Below are 21,153 nucleotides of genomic sequence, written 5' to 3'. Positions count from 1 at the left end.
ACCATGAAGGAAGGCTTAAAATCTCCCATCCTCTTGCCTTCTATTTGCCATGGTAGAAAAGTTTTCTTGGAGACTTACTGTTTGGTACTGTCTTGCATGTGGAATGAGAGTCACTTGGCCCTTACTTTGCTATCATTTTAGAACCAGGCAAATAGCTTTTTATTTACCCAGTCTTTAAAAGATTGTTAACTTTTATACTATTTTCAAGAACAGGCACCCCCAAGCTTCGGCCCTCCAGATGTTTTGGACTACAATTCCCATCTTCCCCGACCACTGGTCCTGTTAGCTAGGGATCATGGGAGTTGTAGGCCAAAAATCTGGAGGGCCGCAGTTTGGGGATGCCTGTCCAAGAACTTGTGAATTCTGATTTTTATCCACTTCTGTGTTGTTGTCTTGTTGTTGCTTTATTTGTTTCCTGCAATTTTTATTCTTTTGTAGGATTGCTGACTGGCTATATCTATATGCAGGAATGCTGACTGGCACATATATATTTACAGCAGATTTTGTAAATGATCTCTTCAGCTTGATTTATGCATCTTTTAAATGGTAGTTAGAAGAAACAAAACTAAATTCTCCAAATGACAGGATAATTCAGCAGCAGTAAAACAAATCGCATACACACAATAAAGAGAGTTCATGTTCAAGTGTCAGAGGATAGTGCGGGGCGGGGGGATATTCTTCAGAAATAACCTGTGTAATGTAAGCCATCTTTTGTAAAGTTGACTAGTTGATGCTTGGGGTCCCTTCCAACTCTAGAATTCTAGGATAGCAACAGCAACCCCCCCCCCCAAAAAAAATTATCTCTATAATCCAGAATGAATGCAAGACAAGCATCCAAATCAGTGTGTAATTCGTCAAAGTTCTAGTGACAGGTAGGTAGCCGTGTTGGTCTGCCGTCAAAACAAAATAGAAATAAAATAGAAAAAAATCCTTCCAGCAGCACCTTAGAGACCAACTAAGTTTGTCATTGGTATGAGCTTTCATGTGCATGCACACGTATCTGAAGAAGTGTGCATGCACACGAAAGCTCATACTAATTACAAACTTAGTTGGTTCTCTAAGGTGCTACTGGAAGGAATTTTTCTATTTTATTTTTATTTCAACTCCCCAAAGGTGGAGATCAGATTAACTCAGGTGTAAATTGCTTGGGACTGAGGGTTCACACTTCGGTTAAGGTTTGGTTGGAAGTTTGCTGCTCGGGACTTTAGCTACGTCAGTAAACAAGCTTTGGGTCTCACTCTTGGGAGAAAAAGAAGCCATTTGGAATTGTGTGACAACTGCAAATTCTGTGACCATTTTAAAGACTTATAGCACCATTATCAACTTTTAGGCTGCAAAGACAGATCTGTTTACCCCAGCATTTGTTTTTTAACTAAGATCATATGGTACTCATATCATACTCCAGCCTACTGGAGTTCACCCTTTTAGTAGGAAGGACTAGGATTCAGCCTTATCATATTGCAGCAGGAGTATTTCCCTGTTTCTCATATTTTAAGACATACCCATAAAATGAGCCATAGCAGGATTTTTAAGCATTCAAGGAATATAAGCCATACCCCGAAAATAAGACATAGTGATAGGCGCAGCAGCAATGCCAGCTGCGGCAGGAGGAGGAGGAGGAGGAAAAAAATAAGACACCCCCTGAAAATAAGCCATAGTGTGTTTTTTTTGAGGAAAAATAAATATAAGACGGTGTCTTATTTTTGGAGAAACACAGTTGTACTAAGGAAGGTTGTTTAATTCTTTTGCTGTTGCTTTAAACTCTTGCATTGTTATGCTTTTTTATAATTTCCATCTGCTTTGAAACATTTTATGTAGAGACAAATGTAATGGATAGTCATTGTCATCATTATTAATAGTTTCCTAACATCTCTTTTCCTTCTACCTTGCTTTATTGTCTTACTGTAGGTAAGTAGACTTGAAAGGGAGAAAATCCAAGAAACGAAGCGGATCCGGGAGCTGGAGCAGCGCAAGCAGACAGTCCAGATCACTGAACTGAAAGCAAAGCTCCACGAGGAGAAGATGAAGGAGCTGCAGGCCGTGCGGGAGAATCTCATCAAGCAGCACGAGCAAGAAATGGCACGGACAATGAAAATCAGAGACAGTGAAATCCAGAGGCTCAAGTCAGCCCTGTACGCGTTGCGGGAAGGGAGCAGCGACAAAGTACGGACAGCACTGACCATTGAGGCTCGCGAAGAGGCCAGGAAACAATTTGACTCTGAGCGCCTTAAGCTTTTGCAGGAAATTACCGAACTCAAGTCCGCCAAAAAGCAGGTGGACGAAGCCCTGAACAACATCATCCAGGCAGATAAGATCAAAGCGGGCGATCTTCGGAGTGAGCACCAATCCCACCAGGAAGCAATCTCGAAGATCAAATGGGAGAGCGAGAGGGATATTCGCAGGCTGGTTAGTAACCTTATCTGGATGGGAAGCCGCTTAACGGGGCTCAGAAGTACATACTGGTTTTGTGCAGTTGTCACAACTCTTATGTGGTGCCTGCAATGACAAAAGCAAGGTTACAGGGGCAGGAATGAATTGGCTGCTGAAACAGGGCAGTGTGGCTTGAGATGCCCCCATCCTCTCCCCTACGCCGACCACATGGATCAAATTCACTGTAGGAACATTGCATCCTCCTTCTGAGTGTTATCGAGGCTGACATATAAAATCAGTGAGCATAACTTACATAATAGTAGTTAGTCTCCCTCGTTGTTATTAGGGCATGTGAACAACGCAGGCAGGCAGCCCTCTTTGACTCTGCGTGATTGTGTGCATGGGTACGCAGCTGCCAAGAGAAAAAATATTTGTGTGAACTTGGGGTGGAGGCCCACAGCCGTTTCTTTCAGCACAGCCCCTGGGGTGGGGTGGGGGGGAATAAGCCAAAACTGTACAAATGGCAATGTTTTCCATGTACCCCTCCCCTAGGCAAGCCACCTCTTCTTATAGGAAACTCTGTATGACTTTTTGGCTTTGAAAATCCATTTCTGGAGGGGGGATACATTTAAAGCAGGGGTAGGAAATATCCAGCCCATGATACGAAGGCTGTTCACCTATCTAGCCCGTCAGACACTCCCCAGGCCTCACCCCTTCTCCCCAGGCCATAGCCCTCCTCCATGCTCTCTTTGGGTGATTTTTGCCTTGCAGGGGTGTGTCCTTGAACTGTAATAAAGCCACTTGCTTGCCTGTATGGAGGGTGGAGCAGGGTGTGTGTACAGAAAACACTGGCTTTTGCATGGCTGGAAAATAGACTTCCGTACAAAGTTAAAAGTGCAATCCTTCATCCTATCCACTTTCCCCTGTGTCCTCATCACTTACAACTGGCATGTGGCCCCTGAAAGATTGTTCCTTATGCCTGATTTAAAAGATGCCATTAGGTGCCATCTATATGGACCTGCACTGTACATAATTTCTCTCCCCCCCCCCTCATTTTCACGTTGTATCTTGGTTATTCCTGTAATTGTCTTTGCCTAGTTGCAAAGGTCAGCAGACAAGCAGTGAAGTAGATTTGTGTGACGAGGCTGACAGAAATTCCCCCAATAACTCACAACAGACACAATATTTTAGGTTTGGGTTTTTGGCATTATTTTGGCCACAACTTTATTTAAATACAATTATAATTGAGTGTTGGCTTAGGCTTTTGGTTAACCATTCGTCCTTCCCTGGGAAGGACCATATTAATCTGCCCCGCTTGGGACAGGACTCACATCATCTGTCCACTTGGGACAGGACTCACATCATCTGTCCATTTGGACAGGACTCACCATCTGTCCACCTGGGACAGTACCAGCTCTGACTTCCCCCAAGGGTATAGGGAAGTCAAGTAAACATCCATGGAGAGAGGAGGTAGCTGTGGCCAGACATTCACCCCTCTCAACCAAGAATGTTCCCCAAGGCTCGTACTCTGTAATTTGGCCCACCATCCCCGCCTATGGCGGGGATGCAAGGACTAGAGTGAAAGCCCCAGGATTCCTTTAACAGAATACTTCTATGTGGAGCAACATTAAGAAGGGGGGTAGGCATCTGGGTGCCTCAACCCCTCCTTCAACCAAATTCAATAACCAAAAGCCTAACCGCCAACCTAACAAGTTGTGACGATTCGCTAAACAGTAGGCAAAAACAAAGTGGCAAAGCCAATCAGCCAAATGGCAAAATTCCTACTGGGCCCCTTCAACAGGCAACCCCATAACAGGCAAAGCAAGGTCAAGCGGCGGGTGGGAGGGAGATTCAAACACCAATACAAGAGTGGCTCAAAAGAGACTAGGCTTAAATGGGGGGCCCTCCTGCCAATCGAATTACCCCAATCTAAATAACCACGTCCCCCCATTACTCAGCTCCTGAACAAGGCCTAGGCCCCAATCCAAAACCCCAAGGGACTTCTTCCCAGCCCTTCCACAACCCGCTTAATATCTGATAATATAAAGCGCTTTACCCATGCAAGTAGGCACACCAGCCTGCTATTTGAAATGGAAGCACAGGAACTCAATTTGCAATTGTATTTGTTTGCCCACAGGTAGGGGCACAGCTTGCCACTACTGCAATCCCAAAGAGCACAATGTTCTAGGGCTGAGGTGAAATGGGGGTGAAGTGTTTCGTGTACATTTCCACCCTTGGTGAATGCATTATTCCTTTATATGTCATTGGAAGGTTCTTCTGCACCCCTTTGTGAAAGGGTCTAACACTTTGCTCGATAGGATAGCAGGTTGGGGGGTAAAGAGGAGATGGGCATCCCAATGAAGGTGTTTCATGGCAGGCAAATGACACCTTCCGTCGCATGTGACATTCACACTGTGTCACTTAACTGAGATGTGCATTTGAATTGATATTCTGATGCAACATGCATGCATAAAGGAGGCATCCATGATTAGAGTTGGATTGTAGCAAAAATACACTGCCAGTGAGCACTAGAACTGATAGTACAGTGTGACACAACCAGGTGGACAACAGCGATGCTTTCTGTCCTCAGTGATATCATCATATAACAAATTTGACTGGATACATGCCACTGTGACATCACCAAATTCAGTATGTGATCCCTGATTAGATGAGTTAATCATTGGTGGGAAGCTCTTCACATAATAATAATAATAATAATAATAATAATAATAATAATAGACTCCAAAGCAGCAGTAAATGGGAAACAATGGCTACAAACAAATGTTGAAAACTGTGTTAAAGAGTGGAAGGTAAAGGATCAACTGCAGATATGCCTTTAATTGATTGTTGATGTTTAAGAAAGTATTTTCGTCTTCCAAGCTTAAAGAGGATCAACTTGCTTCTTACTGCTAGTCTTGTGAAGTGTGCACAGAGTCCTACACAGAACAAGACATATATAGGAACATGAGTATACCTTTCAAAATCATACATATATTCAGTAAAGCAGGAAGACATCTAGTGGCAAGCAGAAGTCTAGACAGAAATAACAAAACCAAAGCCAATCTCTCTCTCTTTCTCTCTCTCTCTCTCTCTCTCTCTCTCTCTCTCTCTCTGTGTGTGTGTGTGTGTGTGTGTGTGTGTGTGTGTGCAAACATTGCTGAGTGTATACAGAGAGGGAGTGGGAGTGTTGGATTCAGTCCACAGCACTGAATTTGTCTGGATGACTAGCCCGGAATACAAACTTTTTGGGAGCCATATACAAAGCCAGACCCTTGTGTCATGCATATTGGCTTAAAAACACTTTTCACCAGACTGCCAGCTCTGTAAACAAGATCAGACCCTGCCTCACAGACTTTGCTTTGCTTTTAGGAAAGCAACTCCTCTTAAGGATTCTGCAACCATGAGATATTGCAGGCTCTGGAAGCAGCTTTGAGTTGTGTGTGGAAAATTCTTCAGAGTCTATTTTGTATGAATGCTCGCGCACAGACACCCCAAATTAATCATTTTCTTCCACTGAGCATTTATTATTATTATTATTATTATTATTATTATTATTATTATTATTTCTGTTATCTAGTTCATACCAAATCATAACATTTTCAAGGCTCACATTGAGAAGTCTCGGTCAAAATCAGTTTTCCCCAGTGTGGTGTCTCCCTGGTATTTTGCACTACAACTCCCAACATCACAGTCTAAATTCTGGTTAACAGTTTCACTGCTAGAGAAAAGCTAATACCAAAAGTTGCCAACATGATGCCTTCCAGATGTTGCTCGATATTAACTCCCATCCTCTTCAACCAGCATGGCTGATGGTCAGGGGGGATGGGAATTATAGTTCAGCCACTTCTGGAGGGCACCAAGTTGACAACCCCTGCCTAATACTGCTCCAGGGTTATACTGACACCAATAGGATGTGTCAGAAGGATTAGGAATACAATGGTACCATTCTTAAACCGAAACCGTTCTTAAACCGAGGAGCGCTTGCCCTAATGAGCCCTCCCGCCACCGCCACCATTCGGATTCCGTTCTTAGACCAAGGTAAAGTTCTCAAACCAAGACACTATTTCCGGTTTTGTGGAGTTTGTAAACTGAATCGTTCTTATACTGGACTGTTCTTAAACCAAGGTACCACTGTAGAGTGGTAAGACAAAGTGCAGGCTTGATACTTGGCCCCTTTGCAAGAATCAGTTGGGGTCTCCACTCACCCTGTAAAAAGATAAACTCATCTCTTCTGTGGTAAATCAGAATAACTGCACTTTAGTGGGGAAGTACACTAACCTATGTGTATGCAAAGCCTTTCATCATTGCTTATGTCTGCAGTACAAGACATTTAGAGTAGAGTGACACATCGCAGCTAACATGAAGCCCACTCTCGTTCCACTTGCTGTGTGTTCTGGAGTCCTTGCTATGGATATTTCCTTTGCTGCACCTCATTGTCTGGAAGGGTGGGGCAAACACACATTGTAATGACCAGGCCTTCTTGGTAGTGGCACCCACCCTGTGGAACACCCTCCCAGCAGATGTTAAGGAAATAAACAACTATCTGACTTTTAGAAGACATCTGAATGCAGCCCTGTTTAGGAAGTTTTTTATGTTTGATCTTTTATCGTGTTTTTAGTATTCTGTTGGGAGCCACCCAGAGTGGCTAGGGAAACCCAGCTAGATGGGTGGGGTATAAATAAATTTATTATTATTATTATTATTATTATTATTATTATTATTATTATTATGACACAGAGTAAATTGAACATGACATTGGAGAGAGGAATGGGAGATCTGAGTGTTGAGGGTCTATCATTTGTGGCTTTTTTGCTTTGTTTAGTTTACTGGCACTGTGTTGTTGTTTTGCAGTACAGTATACAGTCCCACACTTAGCTGGGGAAATTGACTTTAGTTGATAAATGCTAGCCAGACATTAATCTGAGTCACCTTCTTGTTCTAAAATTGTTCTATACTCATCTTACATAAGCAAACATTTGTATGACTTTGCAAAATGAAGCGCTGCTCAGCATCTACTGATCTCACCGACTGCAAAAGCTAAACGTTTTAGGTATAGTTCAACAACCAGTACTGCAGTTAAGACTACTGACATTTTTTTTATGGACAACTGCTTCATTTTTATAGAGTTGCATGCAGACAATCAGGTTTCCCTGTGACTGCATTCTCATGCAGGCAAAAGAACAGACTGGCTTCTGGATATCAAGCTTATAAAGACACAGAGCCTTTTCCATAAAACTGTGGGCAGGTCTATGCCATGCATTTAAACCATGTCCAACATGCATTTAAAGTACATGAATCTCCCTAAAGAATTCTAGGAGCTGCAGTCCCCCTCCCAAAAAAAACCCCTTACAATTTCCAGCATGGTTAAACTACAGTTCCCAAGATTCTTTGGGGAAAGTCATGTGCTTTAAATGTGTGTTGGGTGTGCTTTACAGGTATGGTGTAGATCTGCTTTAATTAGCCACATAATCCAGAATAACATATGTAGAAGTTAGCAAAATGCGCTATGTCGGAGCCAAAGGTATGCCTTTAGCACACACTCTTAAATGGATAGAACACTAGCAGTGGCAAAGTTTTTATCGGTGGTCACAAGAACTAATGTTTCCTATTCCGAATTTGAGTAAGATGTCTGAGTGGTTTGAGGGCGGGGTGTCCTAGCTGTGTATCGCTTGGTAACGAATTGATGGGTCTATGGACCGTAATAAAGATTGTTGTTGTTGGATAGAGTGAATGGGGTGCACCTTACATTAAAAGATTATACAGGTGTTAGGTGTTCTTCCCTGCCCTGCTGCTTGCTGGTGAGTAGTTTGCACATGGCTGTGAGAATGTTTAAAAGAACCAATCATATGTTTATTACAGATTTGGCACAGCAAACACAGCCTTTCTTGATTTTGTAGGAAAAATCTACTTTATAAGGTCATTTAAGCAGTCTCCCCACTATACAAGAACTCCCTACAGAAGAATATCTAAAGGGCACAACAACAACCTTTCCACAGAGTCGTGCCAGCCAATACAAATTGAGTGAAAACTTCTCAATCCTAATGGCAGGCCTGGTTTAGATGCTCTAAAACCCTCAGCACAGAACCTCTCACAAAGTAACGTATGATCAGGTGCAACTGCCCTGATTGGTGCTGCTTCCTGGTAGCGATTGGTGACATAGCTGCCAAGTTATCCCTTTTTTTAAGGGATTTTCCCTTATGCTGAATAGGCTTCCTCACGAGAAAAGGGAAAACTTGGCAGCTATGGATTGGTGTAGGTGCAGTAATAAATCCCCGCCCCCCTTTATGACTAGCTACTGGGAAGCACCACCTCCCAATGTGGTCAGATTGGGTCAGACACTACTTCCTCTGTACAGCTGCCTCCATGGACCTTTCAGAAATTGTGTCAGAATGTGGATTGAGCTCAGATACAGAGAGAAATAAAGAAGAAGAAGAAATCACGAGGCCTAAAGAATTCAGTTTAGGGTAGTCCCACCACATAGCTGCTACATAACCAAAGGTTGTGTGCCCACCAAATAAAATATTTTCGTAGCTCTGTAGCATCTATATGTCCCCTTTCAACATCCTGTTTTCAGCCTTGGCTTGTGAAGAGTTGCAATCTATTTTTCCTTTGGCTTTTTCACATGCCATGACATAACAGTCAAAAATCTGACAGGTGTATCTTTTCTAAACATCCAGACACAGATATGGGGTTTTTTTGCCTTTTGGATTTATGCCTGCTGTACAGCTGTATAATCATTCCTTGACCATAAAAAGTTGCCGGCCATAACGGTAGGGGATGGAGAGAGTGAAACAATTGACTGGAAAGTTTCTGTTAGTAGATTGAAAGGCATGTTTGAATGTAAACAAGTTGAGCTTTGGTGAATGTGTATAAAGTATGTTGGCTCACTGCTCTGGCTTGTGGAATAACATTGTCCTCCCATGTCTTAATTCAGATGGATGAGATCAAAGCAAAAGACAGAACCATCTTCTCCTTGGAGAAAGAGCTGGAGACCCTGACTGGATATGTTCAGAAGCTTCAACTGCAGAAGGAGGCTTTGGACGAACAGCTCTTCTTAGTAAAGGAGGCCGAATGTAACATGAGCAGTCCCAAAAGAGAGATCCCAGGCAGAGCAGGAGATGGCTCTGAACACTGCAGCAGTCCTGTAAGAAAGGCTTTATATTTCATCACAAAGGGGGAACATTTGGGCTTTTACTGGATGCACTTTGCCCACTTATTGCATCATTTCCATGAGGAAGCATCCATTTGTGGTGCATGAAATGTGCCCTCTTGTGGCTGGCAGAAGGCTGCACTTCAATACTCTCAATTTAGCACAATTCGCAAGAAATGGTTATGGAAGTTAAAGCTTAGCATTCTTGTAGTACATGGAAGTGTTCAAATCTGTTCAAATCTTTAAAAAATAATAATCTGTTCAACAGTTCTGTAGAGTGGGGATGTCGAGGCTGAGAGATAGTGGCCTACCTAAGCCCATTGCGTTCATGGCCGATTCAGCAGAGACCCATGCATACTATGCAACAATTATTTCAGTGTTTGAATGCTTTATTTTATGTGAAATCATAAATGAATTGAATCCTAGAGGGTGAGAGACATGGTTGCAGGGTGGGGGTGGGGCTATACATTTTGTCTTCCTTGGGACCCGTCATTTCTGCCAAAGAACTTCCCTACACAGTCCAGCAGGTAACCAAGCAGCGCTTGCAGTCCATTTATCCAGCAAATGTACAGAACCTGGCATTTTGGATCAGCTCAGTTTCTGAGCAACCATCAAAGGCAGCCCCACATAGAGCACATTACAGTAGCCCAACCTAAGCCATGGGTATGCAGTAGAATAGACTTACCAGGTCCAGTGGCCTCAGGCGGCTGAACTTTGGTGTCATGAAAAGGCAGCAATTTGTTATTTATTTCATTTGCCATGTGGGGTTCAGGGGAAAGGTGCCAATGGGATTTTCTTCCTCAGATGCCAAAATAACTTATCTGGCCTTGGGCACTGCAGTGACAGCAGTTTGCCTATATGCAGCTCTTGTATTAAATGGTTTAAACATTTCCTTTGCAGGACCTACGCAGAAACCAGAAGAGGATGGCAGAGCTCAATGCTACCATACGGAAACTCGAGGACAGGAACACACTGCTGGTAGACGAGCGGAATGAACTGGTGGGTGCTTTTAGCAGTTTTTCCAACGGGGGTGCTTGAAAGCTATATCACAGAGAACAAAAGGACCTAAAAGGGGCCATGACTTATTATTTTGTTTATTAAATTTCTTCACCGCCCTTCATCCCAGGGTCAAAGGGCAGGTTACAGCATAAACCAGGTGGATTATTTACATGGCTCCTCATCTCTCTTAGATGGAAGGAATATGCAACACATGAGTAGGAAAGACAGAGGGCAAACACAAGCACATTCCCTAAAGAGGTGGGGAAGATCTCTCCTCCAAGATTTAGTCCAGTGGCAGCCAGTGCAGTTCCCTGCAGATGTTATTGGATTCCAACTCCCATCATCCCTGACTATTGGCCATGCTGGCTGGGGACTGATGGGAGTTAGTGTCCAACAACATCTGGAGGACCAGAGATTCCCCATCCTTTATATGTACCAAAAGCAGTAAACTCTTTTTCAAAGCACCTTTAGTGCTCTAATCTCCCACCCATCCCCCCACAAAAAACCCTCTGCCTTCAGCTTTAATGAAAGTTAGAATTGCCATGTTATCATTCATTTCCTAAATTGTACTAGAGACTCCCTTGCACAGTAAACAACAGCAATGAGAAATTAAATGAAGAAAGGGGTTTCTCTTATGAGTTATTATTGTTGTTGCAGTTGAAACGTGTTCGGGAAGCTGAAAAGCAATGCAAACCTCTTCTGGAAAGAAATAAGTGCCTCTCCAAGAGAAATGATGAACTCATGCAGTCGTTGCAGCGCATGGAGGAGAAACTCAAAGCAATTGCTAAGGAGAATTTAGAAATGGTTTGTACTGAGTACAGTATTCAGAACATTTTCTTCCCAGTTGTGCATAGTAATATTGGCAAGCTTTTGCCCATAAGTTTTCTTTGCAGTGAATTTATGGGATTTAAGCGCAAAAGGCAAAGCTGCCACTTGATCTCGTTAGTTGATGAAGGTTTTTCCTTCTTCAAAATTGAGTGTGAAGAATTCAGGAAATTATCAATAGCTAAAAACCAGTCAATTTCATGCTGACCCTTGTCCGGTTGTAGCTATGACATTGTAACACATCCAGATTGAGCATCCTGGTACTTACAAACTGACCACAGCAACATGCCTAAACAATAAGGAGTCTTTTTGCATTTTACAGACTAAGAAGTTTATTCTGGCATAAGCTTTTCATGGACTACAGTCCAATTCATCTGTCCAATTCATCCCAGGGGCCAATCACTGCTCCCCTTCTGTCACTTGCTCCTCCGAATTCTCCCTGACAGAGGCAACAAAACAAAACAAAATACTAAAAATAGCTGTGCCAATTTGGATGTCAGATTGTAGACACCTGGCAGAAAATGTTGCTGAAGCAGAAAATGTTGTTTAAAAGAAATTTAAAAGAAATTACTTGTTTTTAATAGTCAGGGGTTGCTTTTGTTTTGTTTGCTACACAGAAAGAAAAAATGACATCACATCCTCCTCTGAAGAAATTAAAATCTCTCAATGACCTGGATCAAGCTAATGAAGAGCAAGAGACTGAATTTTTGAAGCTTCAGGTTATAGAACAACAGAACATAATTGATGAATTGACACGGGTAGGTTGTCACTTCTACAAGACATTAGAAGTAGAGGAGTAGCCCCTGAAAGCTATCATTATGAAAAAGCAAGATGACCTATAATTATGGAAGCATTTCTCATATCCTGAAGTCAGGAGCAAGGCTCCCAGACCACATGGGATCAGACATAGCAATCCTTTATTATTATTATTATTATTATTATTATTATTATTATTAACAACAATATTTTTATTTGCAAATTTAACAAAGAAAATGAAGAGAAAGAAAAGAAATTATTGACAATAAAAAGAAAAAGAATATATTAATAATATGAATAATAGCAAAAACAACCATCAGTTCACTTTATGGATACAATTACTATCAGTTACTGCATCAAAAGTTAAACATTAACTTATAATAGAAGCCCGCCAGATATCCAAATAGATATCAACACAACATTGGCATTTATATGGCATGAATTAGTCTCCCACTGTTACGGGTTGTGTATGAATTTCACCTTGACTTCCGTTCATGAGTGGGTGCCCTGTTGGCTGGATGGTGGTGCAGTCTGCCACTAACTGAACCCACCACGGGCAGAATAATTGTGAGGATTGGTTTTTAATTCAGGGATGGGGAAAACTTTCCAGATTTTGCTGGACTCCAACTTGCACTAGTCCCAGCCAGCAAGGCCGATGGTTAGGGATGACACGGGTAGCTAACCTTTTTCAACTCATGGCCTTCATTTCCTCAAGAACCCACCTTCCATTGGGTTAGGGCCAGAGACTTCTCAATGTGGGGAATATATTTGATGCCTGAGACTGAGCCTGCCCTACCCTGGCACTCACTGTTCTTTGCTCCTCTTCTATAGGATAGAGAGAAACTTATTCGCCGCAGGAAGCATAAAAGAAGTTCCAAGCCAATCAAGGTAAGTGAAGCATAGAAATGTTTTGGACAAACAGGCTGTGCTGTATTTCATTATTGCAGAGCCCAATGCCGTGAGTTGCAGGCATTTTGGTGGGAAAGACACTAGGCCTTGCAGACATAATTTTGCCAGTAGAGACAATGAATTTGCACAAATAGCAGCAAATACAGGATGCATTTGCCAGGGGTGGAGCGTGTGGAGCCAAGAAGAAAAAGGAGCGGGATAAAGCAGAGATTTGTAAACCTGCATGTTGAGCTCAGTACACACCTGGACCTCATCTCCCTAGAGAGAGAGGAGCTGCAAATCTTCTGCCAGTTGGCCATGCATATCCCAAATACTTTCCACCCCTGTGATGTCTTATCCTTTATGTGGGAATAGAAACATTATAATACAAGTGTGCCTTAAATTCTCATTGATCAGTCTGTCTGCAAAACAATTTCACTTCACTTGGCAAATTTTAAGTGCTGATGCCAGTACTTTGCTATCCAAACCCACAGATTAAGCAGCTCTGTCATCTAACGGCATGACTCATCTTTCCTTTGATGTTTTCTAATTCAATTAGGAAGTCTGAAGGAACTAAGCTGGGGGGGGGACTGAATTTAACGTGGCTTACTTCATAAAGTAGCAGTTACTTTAGCATTGTCCCTGTGCCTTAGCTCCAACTAAGCCTGTGCATAAGGACATGTAACTGAAGCAACCATATATTGCTTCCCTGTTTCACCCACACCCCTTCCCTTCCTCTTTTGTTTTCCCTGTGTCAGATTTTAGAATGGAGGCTCCTCAGGGCAGGGACCTCAGTTCTTATATCTCTGTAAAGCAGCATGCACAGTGATGGAACTATGTAAATACATTGTTGCATGTGGAGACCCTTTAACCTGGCCTAGAAAAAAATTCAAGGGTGGTTGCATAGGCTCTGCTTCGGCTAGCTTCCTGCAGCATTGCAGGCAGCGCTAACTGTGGACAGCAACCATAAGTCAGCCTTGGGTGAACATCTGGGACAGAGGCAGGCACGGGTGCCTGCCACACCTGAAATCAGGCTCAGGGCACAACCCCACTCAGGGAAGACCAACCATGAGTCCTTGGATTCCTTTTAAAGGAATACCCAATGCATAGGGATGGCTAGGCATCCTGCCACCCCTATCAACAAGAACCAGAGCCTATCCACAACCTTACAAGTTGTGACAATTTGCTACACAGCAGGCGAAACCCAAATGGCGCCAGCCAATCAGCCAAGTGGGGGAAATTCCTGCCGTGCCCCTGTCCCAAAGACAGGCGACACACGACGGTATAGCAAGGTCAAGCGCAAGCCCTAAAGGTAGGGAGAGGTGGGCGGGTGTTCCGATGCACTGAGACCTGAAAGAGAAGCTCAGGGTCATGTGTAGCAGTTAAATAGTGATCCCTCAAACTACTTTGATTGCCATGCCCATAGCCCAATTGCTCCCGTGTTAGAGGGACCACCAATAGGGTGTTGTGGCCACTCCAATGATCATGCCCCAACACCTAGGCCTGATTGCCGGGTCCCACTGCAACACGTGCCCTCTTGTTAGGGAGGACCCGATACAACAAATCAATAGCAGCTGCAACAACAGTGGGTTGCATACAGTGGTGCCCTCCTGATCGAGGAAGGCTCTTTGATCCATCTGTGATTCCTGAATTGCATGGGGTTGGACGAGAAGACTCTTGTGGTCCCTTCCAATGCTACAGTTCTGTGATTCTGTGTGAAGAAAAGTGGGAGGCAAGCGCTTTTCACTGTTTCCCTCTGCGGTTCCCCCTTTGCCTCCCCAAATCTGTAAAGGAGGTTGGGGAGCTGTCTGGAAAAGTGTGGAAGGTGGTGCAACAGGGGTGCTGCAAGAGAAAGGGCAGCTGTGTGCAAAAATCACATCTCTCCCATTTGATTCATGAAAGCCTGCAGGCTTCCCTGAGCAGGGCCCATTGCTAGCCAACTGGAATCCTGATGCCCCTGCGCACTGATTTCAGTGAGAATTCTCTCACTTGTACAGCACACCGTGAAGCTGTGTCCACATCAATGACTGCCACTACTCTGACACTGGGGGGAGTGAGAGGAGGAATTCTGGTGTACATTGTACTTCTAAAACAGAAAAGGGCCCACCAGTGATGCCATGTTGTGCGGACCCCAGCGCAGCAATCACATCAGCTTGCTGTCTAGATTTTGTGGCTCAGCAGGACATGATGAAATAGCCAGTGCAGAGCCAGCCAGGCTGCACCCCATGTGCCTGAATCAAGAAAGTAATGACTGGACTTGTAAGCATGACTGAATATTGCTTGTGGTGATGGAACAATACTGGTAGTATTTTTTCATGCGAGGTTTTTCCTCCCTTCAGAGGCATATATTGGACACAGTTTATGGGGGTGACGATGACTCCATGGACTCCGAAACCTCATCCATGGCTTCATTCAGGACAGACAGAACACCAGCAACTCCAGATGAAGACCTGGATGAAGTAAGATATTTTGCCTCATACTATAGACCCTGAAGGGCTAGCAGTGGGGACTTCTGCAGTGGCAACACTTTTTATTTTTTATTTTTAAGTGACTGGTTGGAATTTTAAAAGCAGGAAGTCTGGGGCATGGCACAAATCTGTGCAAAATGTAGTTGTTTGTGTTTGTTGAATAAACTATGTGAAACAGAGGACTCTCTTGTGACCTTTTAAAAATATGCATTATAAGTTGAATTGGAAAGGGCCAAAGCTCAGTGGTAGAGCATCTGCTTTGCAGGCGCAAGGTCCCAGATTCAATTCCCAGCATCTCCAAGTTGGGCTGGAATAGACTTCTGTCTGAAATCCAGGAAAGCTCTTGGCTGTTAGTGTCGATAATACTGAACTTGATGAACCAATGGTGTGAACCACGGTATGGTTAGCTTCTTGTCAAAGACTACCATGGTGAGAAAAATTATTGTAGATTTCAGTGAATTTCTTCATGTTTTTAAATGTTTTTCTTGCTCATTCTTTGCCTTGTGTGTCATTTTGTTTTCAGAAAATAAATTCCCAGCATTTTGAAAGCATGATAAAATACCTTCTTACCAGCTGAATAATCCATTCAGCTGAGTTGACATGGGCCAAACTACATGTGATGCTAAAACAAATTGAATTCCATGATTATACTTCTGGTTTTTGTTTTGTTGTTGTTTTTTTAAAAAAATAGACTAAGGGGAAAGTGTGTGTGTGGAGGGGATCAGGATCAGGAATGGGGGGGGGACAAGAGACTTATCTCTTCCCCTGTACCATTTTCCCACTGAAAATCCTACCCTCCTTGCAGCTGCTGTTTGCTCCCAAAGCAAATAATAGCAAAACCAGGTTTGGGGGTAAATAAATAGCAGTTGGAGGTGGGACTTTTTCTGCTGGAAAGCCGCATGGGAAAAGGGGTCGCATTTCCTGCCCCATGTTGCAGTCCTGATAGTTTTGCCCCACCTTGGAAATGCTGCGAGTTACTGGTAAATAGAGAATTCCAGTCAGGATATTCAGAAATTTGTTTAGCATCATGTGCCTGTTTGACCAAGTGTTCTAGTATTGCTTAACTCTCAAAATAAGCATGGTGTATAAATCAGGGGGGGGGGGTATTTTGAATTCTTGTTATCTGGTGTTATAACCAGTGCTTTTTTTTCTTTAAAAAAATGTTTAGGGGTACTCACATTTTCCTACTCATATTGAAATACTGCCTCTCAATGAGGCCAAACTTAGATTTACAGAATGTTTTGGGGTATGCGTACCCCCAGAAAAAAAGCACTGGTTATAAGTACATTTTAAGTATGTTGACATCACATTTTTTGAAAGAGAACTGAGTGTTTTGGTTTTTAAAGGAAACCATATATAAGAGAGAACACAAGCTACAACAATGCTCTCTTTAGGTTACATTAATTTAAAATAAAATAAAGAAGTCCAGGAAGCAACAAACAACCCTTTTCCCTTTAAAAATAAGTTATTGATGGTTGCATTTCAACATAGTGACTCTTTTTAAATTTATGCTCATTAAACTCCTAAACAAAATACCAAAAAATTATGTGGCTTTTGACATGGTAAAAGCCCTAAACCATCCTAAGCAACCCTTCCAAGTTTTCATAACATACATTCCTAAAGCTTATACCCACTTGAGACTCCCTCTATTTATTTCTCTGGCAGAGCTTAGCAGCTGAAGAATCAGAGTTGCGATTTCGACAATTGACAAAGGAGTATCAAGCCCTGCAGAGAGCCTATGCATTACTGCAAGAGCAAACAGGGGGTATCATAGATGCAGAACGAGAAGCCAAGGTTAGTATTTGCCATGGGCAACTCAAACATACACCCCAAACTTAAAAACAGAGGGGGAGGAGAGACGTTAGAAGAAACTCATAGCTATGTCACAAAATCAGAGTTTTGTTATGGTTCATAGAGGGCCACCAAGGAACATGGTGCCAAGCTAGATGTGACTCTATTCATGCAATTATCAATAGCATGAATGTGTATTTTTTTATTTTAAAAAATAGCAAGCATTGGGATGATCAGGACTGTAGTAAGTGGCAAAGGGTTAAAGCCCCCTCCCAGGCTGAGTCTCTCATTCCTGCTATTTTTTATTTGTAAATCACACAATTGCCTAAATAGTATTACATCAGGTTTGATCCAGAGTTACACGATATAAGCAAAAACATAAGATCCTGCTTGAAGAAGCTTATAATTGAATTTTGATAGTGGAGAAGACAGTAAAAGAAGGAGATGTAGCATCGGAGAAGCAAGAGCACCAAAGTCTGAAAGTAGGGAAGTATAGTTATGCATTCCTGGGCCCATACATCTCCTGAGAATCAGTGCCAGTGATGGGACCAATAACAGGAATGAGAGACCCCATCTGGGAGGAGGCCAAAATGTATCGTATTGGCCTTTTTCTAAAAGCCACATTTTGTGAAAAATTAGGATATATATGAATAAATGATACAGCCAGTGTGGTGTAGTAATTTGGGGTGTAAGTAAAGGTAAAGGGACCCCTGACCATTAGGTCCAGTCGTGACCGACTCTGGGGTTGCGGCGCTCACCTTGCTCTATTGGCCAAGGGGGCTGGCATACAGCTTCCAGGTCATGTGGCCAGCATGACAAAGCCACTTCTGGCGAACCAGAGCAGTGCACGGAAAAGTTGTTTACCTTCCCGCTGTAGCAGCACCTATTTATCTACTTGCACTTTGACATGCTTTCGAACTGCTAGCTTGGCAGGAGCTGGGACCGAGCAATGGGAGCTCACCCCGTCGCGGAGATTCGAACCGCCGACCTTCTGATTGGCAGGCCCTAGGCTTTGTGGTTTAACCCACAGCGCCACCACAATAGTATTTTTACCATTATTTCCTCCTCTCACACTGGGGGAAGGGAATAGGGAGGCAGTTCTTTCTCCAGTTTCTCCTTCCTTCTTCAGTTCAGTCTGTCCTCTGGGAAACTGCTCTGGAGGGCTTGGGGGCTGCTGGAGCACAAGAAGAGCCCTGCTGGATCAGGCCAAAGGCAGCATCCTGTTCTCACCCTGGCCAACCAGATGCTTGTGAGAACCTCACAAGCAGAACACGGGTGCAACAGTGCTCGCCCCTCTTGTGATCAGCCAGAGGGGAAAAGCAAAACTGGAGAAACTCCATGTTTTTCCTTTAGTTAAAGGAAAGGATCCTGGTTTCTGCTGTGCAAATTGAGCCTGACTTTCTTTGCAGTGGGTTGTATCCCCAGGACCTTGTAATCCAGGCAGTATGATGTGCACACTTCATAATGTTGTGGCTATACTTTTTAACAGGCACAGGAGCAGCTCCAAGCTGAAGTCCAGAGGTACAGAGCTAAAATAGAGGATCTGGAAAAGACGCTGGCCCAGAGAGGACAGGTATATTCTTTACGACTGGTGTTTTCTGCAGCTGTTTTCACCCATAGGCAATATTTATTTGCTTCCGCATAAAGAAGTTGTTAGAAGCATGGTTTGTTGTATGAGAAATAAATGCTTTGCATACATGTCTCCACTATGTGAAAGGTGACATGTGAAGAACATAAGAGATACACAGAAAACTGTAACAACACGTCAAGGTGTCCCATCCATTAAATGTAGCTGCTTTCGGATGTCCCACTTCCTACAACACAACTATAGATTAATTTGGTAGTAAATGCAATATAAAGCTGAATAAGAGTTGAGTCAGCACAGTAAAAATAACATCCATTATTTTCTTAGTCATAGTGACTTTAATTACTATCATGACTGTGGTTTCCTGTCTCCTGCAAATGTCAGGCCTTTCTGAGCCAATTCACACAATATAATTTTCTTAGACATGTATTAGTTCGTTTCACACAAAAAATGTGTCCATACACATCATAGTGTATCTACTTCATTGCCTATCACACTTCTTTTAATGTTAAAATATTTCTTCCCATCAAACAGGACTCCCATTGGGTAGAAGATAAGCAACTTTTTATTAAGAGGAATCAAGAGCTTTTGGATAAGGTATATTCAAAACCTGAATTTCTAGATTGTACATCAGTACGTAGGATTTGGTGCTGAAAACTAGAGCCACTGTACCTTATTCTATCCAGGATTCCAAATGCATGCTAATAAGCTGTTCATTTCTCTGTAAATTCTGTAAGTAGTCTATACAACAGGTAGACACAAAGCATAGATATCAAAATGTTACTGAGGTTTGCATAGGAAGAAAGTAAAATATATTAATTCCAAAATGCAAGAAATGAAGAACAAATGAAAGATATCAAGATGAAACTTAATTACAAAGAAAGGGCAGTAGTTGTAATCAAAAATGGCAAAACAAAAGACTCTCGAACAACATCAGTTGTTGTTGTTTAGTCGTTTAGTCGTGTCCGACTCTTCGTGACCCCATGGACCATAGCACGCCAGGCACTCCTGTCTTGCACTGCCTCCCGCAGTTTGGTCAAACTCATGTTCGTAGCTTCGAGAACACTGTCCAACCATCTTGTCCTCTGTCGTCCCCTTCTCCTAGTGCCCTCAATCTTTCCCAACATCAGGGTCTTTTCCAAGGATTCTTCTCTTCTCATGAGGTGGCCAAAGTATTGGAGCCTCAGCTTCACGATCTCAGACTGTACAGTAAAAGTAACTTTTGGCAGCAATTTTTTCATCCTTCTTCAGAAGTGGCCTTTCAGAGCAACTAAGAATTCTTCCAATTTTGCTCAAAGGCCAGTCCTTACACAATGTATTTAATAATATAAAACATGAAAACTGAAAAGTCATCCAAGAAAACTGCATGAATCATCAAAAATAATCTTCAAAAGTATCTCTTAACCACAAGGAACATTGAATCCCTCAAAAGTCCCAAATCAGCACATGCAGATCTTGTTTTATGTGCCAGGTTGCTTTTGATATATTTCCATCGATTTTTAAAGGCAATTTATGCTTATAGCACATGACCTGTAACCATTATAGGCTTTGTTATGTTTTCCATTATCAGGCTGACCAGAAAGTTTAAAAAGTTGGATATCTTCCATTGGGGGGGGGGGTGGAATATTGCAGGGGAGACAGTGGCAGTAACAAACTTCTAAACAAACATGGTCTGGAATCTCCACTAATTATATATTTACATTTGCCTTATAGATAGAAAAACTGGAAATCGATAACCATCGATTGCAACAGGAGCTGCAGGATGCCAGAGATCAAAATGAGCTGTTGGAGTTTCGGAATCTGGAGCTTGAAGTAAGACGCCGTGGACCCTTTATTGCAGAATGATTTTTTATTATAACTTTGTGTTTGTGGTTTTCAGTTTGGAAGCTGTTAGCTGCTTTGAATATTTTATACAGAAAAACAGAGTGCTAAATGATATAAATGATCATTGATGAACAAAGATAACTGAACTAGGAAGAGCAGTGTGGAATAAAAGTTGCCCAGTTCTTTCCTCCTTCCTTCCTTTCCTTCTTTCTTCCTTTCTTCCCTCTGAACAATAGTTGCTGGGAAGCACAATTGGGGAGAGTGCTGTTATGCTCATATGCTCCTTGCAGGCATCTCATAGGCATCTGGTCAGCCACTGTGAGAACAGAATGCTGAACTAGTATTGACCTGAGCTCTTTGTATATCCTTATGTTAAAGAACAACAGAAATAATTAGATGGGCTCACCACCAAGCATCTCCAGGGACAAACAGCATGTCACATTCAAGCTTGGTGTTGCTATTTCAGGAGTTCCTCAGTACAGTGTCTCACTGAGAAA

General features: G+C 42.6%; 1 protein-coding gene across 7 annotated transcripts in view; it reads left to right on the top strand.

The window, feature by feature from the left end:
- JAKMIP2 (janus kinase and microtubule interacting protein 2) overlaps positions 1 to 21,153 on the top strand; it is a 37,628-nt gene that overhangs the window by 5,350 nt on the left and 11,125 nt on the right. For 3 of the 7 annotated variants that reach the window (XM_060270974.1, XM_060270976.1, XM_060270975.1), the window contains exons 2-12: positions 1,909 to 2,406; positions 9,305 to 9,523; positions 10,421 to 10,519; positions 11,177 to 11,323; positions 11,962 to 12,132; positions 12,932 to 12,971; positions 15,311 to 15,447; positions 17,122 to 17,250; positions 18,737 to 18,820; positions 19,367 to 19,429; positions 20,546 to 20,644. In XM_060270974.1, the coding sequence (XP_060126957.1) occupies positions 1,909 to 2,406; positions 9,305 to 9,523; positions 10,421 to 10,519; positions 11,177 to 11,323; positions 11,962 to 12,132; positions 12,932 to 12,971; positions 15,311 to 15,447; positions 17,122 to 17,250; positions 18,737 to 18,820; positions 19,367 to 19,429; positions 20,546 to 20,644 (1,686 nt within the window). Of the gene's footprint in view, positions 1 to 1,908; positions 2,407 to 9,304; positions 9,524 to 10,420; positions 10,520 to 11,176; positions 11,324 to 11,961; positions 12,133 to 12,931; positions 12,989 to 15,310; positions 15,448 to 17,121; positions 17,251 to 18,736; positions 18,821 to 19,366; positions 19,430 to 20,545; positions 20,645 to 21,153 lie in introns of all 7 variants that reach the window. The other 4 variants (XM_060270973.1, XM_035108012.2, XM_060270977.1 and 1 more) reach the window with 3 other exon arrangements.

Source organism: Zootoca vivipara, chromosome 2 (genome assembly GCF_963506605.1).
Source record: "Zootoca vivipara chromosome 2, rZooViv1.1, whole genome shotgun sequence".
Taxonomy (NCBI): Eukaryota; Metazoa; Chordata; class Lepidosauria; order Squamata; family Lacertidae; genus Zootoca; species Zootoca vivipara.
This window is presented reverse-complemented; position numbering and strand designations above follow the sequence as displayed.